Genomic DNA, 4,565 nt, shown 5'->3' with positions numbered 1-4,565 from the left:
TATTCTTTTTAATTTAATTTAATTTAATACAAAATATATTTACTGATTATATATAATATATATTTCTTTCAAAAGATACATTATTATTGCTAAATTTATATACTCTATTCTTCATCATTTCATAACGTTTGCTATTTTTTCAATACCTAAGGACTTTAATAAAAATATTATTTTGTTCTAGTTCGTTAGCTAGATTTAGACAGTTCCAGTCTTTTTATAATACACGAAATCAAATCCTTTTACCAACTATAAATATTTGTTCTATTTCTCACGTAATTTTAAAATGACTAACAATTAATATTTTCTATTGTGACTCGCCTAGTAAATAAATAGACTTTGTTGATAAGCTAATTAACTAAGTCACTAGAAAGATCAGCAAACTCGAATATTATAAAAGAATCAAATAACTAAGTTTTATTACTGTTCTTAGATCTCTTAGGTGTCTCAAAACAACTACGAAAATATTAAGTCATTGCATACAAAATGCATTATTATAAAGTAAAAGTCCACTAATTGGTATCAAAGCATAATAAGTATGAAAATTACAAAATATTTTATTAAAGTTCTTTAAAAAGTTGAATACCAGAATCCATATGATTTGGGGAAAGAAACAAGATTTAAGCTATAAGACTACAAGAATGTACAACTAGAGCAAAAAACAGTTATTAGAATTTAAGTTATTATAAGTCATCTTTATGAATTAGACTTACAAAATTAAGTAAGTTAGCACTCATCACATTACGTTTAATTGTTTTAACGTTATTACTAATTAATACCTATTCTAAATCATCTATGTAAGAAGTAATGAGAGATATAAGCTTACTTAGTATTAATCCACAATCAATAGTTCTCTTTCTTAAAAAGTCATAATTTGTATAAAATCTAATTATCATGTTTGTTTTAAGTGAACTTAAATCGCTTGCTAAGTCTTACACCGTTATGAATTATAGATCAGCATTTATTTCACTATTAAAACACAAACACTATTAATTTTATTGAGGTGAATGCTAATCAGTAAACAAGAATTGGATACATTAATAGTAATTGAATACTGTTCTGAATGTATCTGATAACTACAGTTAATCAGAATTATCTTATTTACTTGTCATTCTAATTTCTTGTAACCTTTAATAAACTTAAGGAATTCTACTTTAATTCATCTTTTTTATTGCGTCAATACGTTCATCAGATATAGGCGCAATCTAAGCTTCACCTTCGTAGTGATAATTAGTGTTTATAAATTCATTAAATTACGTGCTATATCCAGTAACTGTGGTATCCAACAAGAATTAGGTTGCTTATTTGATTTATAACTTAGCAACGTTAATGTTTTATGATTCTTAGATCAATTTGTATTGTTGAACTGTTAAAGATAAGAACTCCATTCGACGTGATGAATAATTAGTTAGTTTATTGAACAATTACTTACTAATTTTATTTACTTTCACAGCATTAGAACAATATTAATCATATTTTTAGCCTTCTAATTGCAAATGTATATCGATGTTCAAGAATAAAAATTCTTTTATATCTATTACCAAAGTGTTGTTATAGTTTCTTTATATGTCCACTAATTATTATTTTTGCCATTCAATAAGTCTGTCACTATATTCCCATACATCTAAGTAGTTAGTTCTTAAAAGAAGTGAATTTATATTCTACCCCAATCTAATCTATTGCATTTATGTAACAAATGTCTCTATTTAAACATTACTGAATATTAGCCAACAACATTTACGTAATACTATGTTATGGCCATACTTCATTTATAAGGAAATTGACTATTTTGAGCCTCCTCCTGATGATTGAGATAATTACAACAATTGGTCATCAGAAAACAATCCAACTCCAACTTGAACTTCATCTACTACTAAGAAATTAACAGCACTTTCATCAAGATAACTTAGTGCTTTATTGTTTAAGTTGTACGTGACTTAATCCCCGAATTAGTCTTTAAGACCATAATTAGCTGATAAATACCATATATTAAAGTGAGCATGAACTCTGATTATATCATGTAGCATTCGAATAAATAAACTTTTTCCAATTCCATTACTACCTGCTAACCAGAATATCGATCTTCTATCACTCGATTCGACTTCAGTTGGTGACATATAAACTTATATAATATTACTTAATTTCGACAACCAATTCATTAATCTGTGCTGTTAGTCATTTAATATGTCTAGCAGTGTTTTAATTCCTAAGTCTGTTTTATCTAATTAATTAGGTTCTAGGGCGTATTTTAGAATTGTATTGATAGTAACTGGTTGATTGACAACAAACGTAAAACAGGATTATTCAAGACTATCATATTTTTAATAAACATTTTCTGAATCTTCTGGGTCAGAAACTATGCTACTACTTGGTTACTTACAATCACTATATTAATGTGTCTATTCGTATTGCTTTATTTTGTCTAGATATTAATCGATATTAGATAGTAGAATTTATTCTTATTAGTTTCCTAATTATTTTAATTATTCTAAGTCAGAAATCATATTTACGAAACCATATGCCAATATAATTTATTAACCTTCATTATCAGTTTTAGTTACAAATAATATATCTTCTTTTTTAGGTGTTACAGGACTAGCATAACATAATTAACTTAGCGATAAATTTTATTTAATATCTGGTAATGTTTCTAGTCCTTTTGGTTCCATTTCATCACGAAGCCAAGTTTACAACTATTTCAGTTTAGCCTGTTCATATTATCCAAAAAAGAAAAAGAAATGAATATGTTAATACCAAGCATAACCAGAATTCTGGTTTATTTTAAATTCAAAAGACCAATTTAGCTATATTACATTCTAAAAACAATATTTAATTATTTAAGCTGTATTGTTAAAATGCCATTCCTTGAAAAGTGCAGTTAACTAGAAATGAGGAGAAACAACATTTAGTGATTCGTCTACAATTAATTCAGAATGAAGATGAATATAGTTATTGATTAGAGGTGGATAAAGATATCGATATTTTTCTAAATCAGCTAAATGATCTGAAATAGTTATTAACTGTTGTGAGTATATGGCATGTAATTATTTGATTAGTTAGTTTGCCTGTTCTTTTTAGTATTAGGCTTATAATGCTTATGGTTATTATTGTTACTAAATTTGTTAATCCATTTAATATCTTTTTATTTTTAATTTAATATTATATTTTAATTAATTTATTTATTTTTGACTTGACTTTTTATAGAAAATAATTTAATTTTAAGACAGTCTTAAATTAAAAATAAATAAAATATCTAATTAAAAATAAATAAAATATCTTTTTAAAACTGTCTTAAATTAAATCAAAAGCAAAAAATAAAATTAAATAAATTATAATAATCAAATTAAAAATAAATAATTAAAATCATAAATAAAATATTACCTAATTATAAATGGATACATTATTTAAAAAAAGGGGTTAATAATAAGTCTCTGATCCCACCCATTCTTATAGGGATCACTTAACATAGTACTAACCCAATCTCTAAATCCAGAAAAACCGACTAATTAACTTAAAGAAATAAGAAACAGAAAGTATAACTAATATGGACACACTTTAAAAAGATTAAATATTAAGAAGTTTAAGACTACTATTTACTAATAAACGAGAATTAAGTTATAATAGTATTATCTTTGATTAATCCTAGATCGAAATGCTCATTAAATGTAGATAATTGTTCGCAAAACAAAATACTTTCTAATTTAAACTAGTTCATTCCAGTACATACATACCTGATACTATATGTAATGTTGATATATCTAAAAGTACTAAAGCAGATATTGTTAATTAATTTAATACTGAATTATTGTTACACTTCATGTTTTATCAATGTCTCAAATATAAGTTTATGATAGCTTCACGGGCCTAATCTAATCAGTATTACGTTGTCTTTTAAGATGTCGCAGTAGAAAAATATTTATCTTTAATGGGATTGCAAGCCTTTATGACTAATTAATCTTTTTCTAGATTATATACGAACACCAATTGTTCTATTTAGGTCATTATTTCTCCTCTTGGCTTCCTATTTGATCCTGTAACAGGAATATGTCTCCTTAAACCATGGGTATAATCTCTTATAGAAAAATAACTAAATAAGATTCTAACTCTAAATAGTGCTTATAGTCCTTAGAAAATGATCATGTTCTCCGCATTGGCTTCTCTCTTTGAGTTCTTTAAAGGAAATGCTTATTAGCTTGAACATTTTAAAATAGAATCATGGATTAGCTCAATTATAATCATGCCTTTAAGTCAATAAATTCAAGCTAATTATGGCATTTGTTCTTAAACGTGTTTCAGTTATTTATAGAGCATCTTTTGTCATGATTAAAAGTTTTATTCGTCTGCTGAATAATTTTGTATTACAATATTCAGACTCTAAAAGTGGGTCACACCTAATGTTCCTAAATTTAAAAAAAGTGATATTAAAAAAACAAATTACTTTGAATTGAGACAAATTGAAAACACGACTTATTAGGGAATAACTGAAAGATAATTTGATTATTACACTTCTCCGACTTGCCTAACTGCCTATAATGAAGCTGTCTAAGAACTAGAATAAAAAAGATAAT

The 4,565-nt window shown here is 25.7% G+C and overlaps 2 protein-coding genes across 2 annotated transcripts, besides 4 other annotated features; both read right to left on the bottom strand. All coding sequences in view use genetic code 6, as the record gives it.

Moving 5' to 3' along the window:
- Positions 1 to 1,102: 1,102 nt before the first annotated feature.
- Positions 1,103 to 2,183, bottom strand: IMG5_046220 (hypothetical protein; the record flags this gene model as incomplete). Its single annotated transcript, XM_004037610.1, has 1 exon — positions 1,103 to 2,183. A coding segment is annotated over one exon (1,081 nt), but the record flags the coding sequence as incomplete, so codon positions are not given.
- Positions 2,184 to 3,138: 955 nt separating this feature from the next.
- Positions 3,139 to 3,178: a microsatellite.
- A 51-nt stretch (positions 3,179 to 3,229) lies between these two features.
- Positions 3,230 to 3,275: a microsatellite.
- Positions 3,232 to 3,283: a microsatellite.
- A 26-nt stretch (positions 3,284 to 3,309) lies between these two features.
- Positions 3,310 to 3,373: a microsatellite.
- Positions 3,374 to 3,377: 4 nt separating this feature from the next.
- Positions 3,378 to 4,526, bottom strand: IMG5_046210 (hypothetical protein). Its single transcript, XM_004037609.1, has one exon. It carries the CDS (start codon positions 4,234 to 4,236, stop codon positions 3,871 to 3,873), a length of 366 nt encoding a protein of 121 aa, XP_004037657.1. The 5' UTR covers positions 4,237 to 4,526; the 3' UTR covers positions 3,378 to 3,870.
- Between the last annotated feature and the right edge of the window lie 39 nt (positions 4,527 to 4,565).

Source organism: Ichthyophthirius multifiliis (genome assembly GCF_000220395.1).
Source record: "Ichthyophthirius multifiliis unplaced genomic scaffold scaff_1120509250034, whole genome shotgun sequence".
Lineage (NCBI taxonomy): Eukaryota > Ciliophora > Oligohymenophorea > Hymenostomatida > Ichthyophthirius > Ichthyophthirius multifiliis.
The sequence above is the reverse complement of the archived record's forward strand: the minus strand, read 5'-3'. Positions and strand labels throughout refer to the sequence as shown.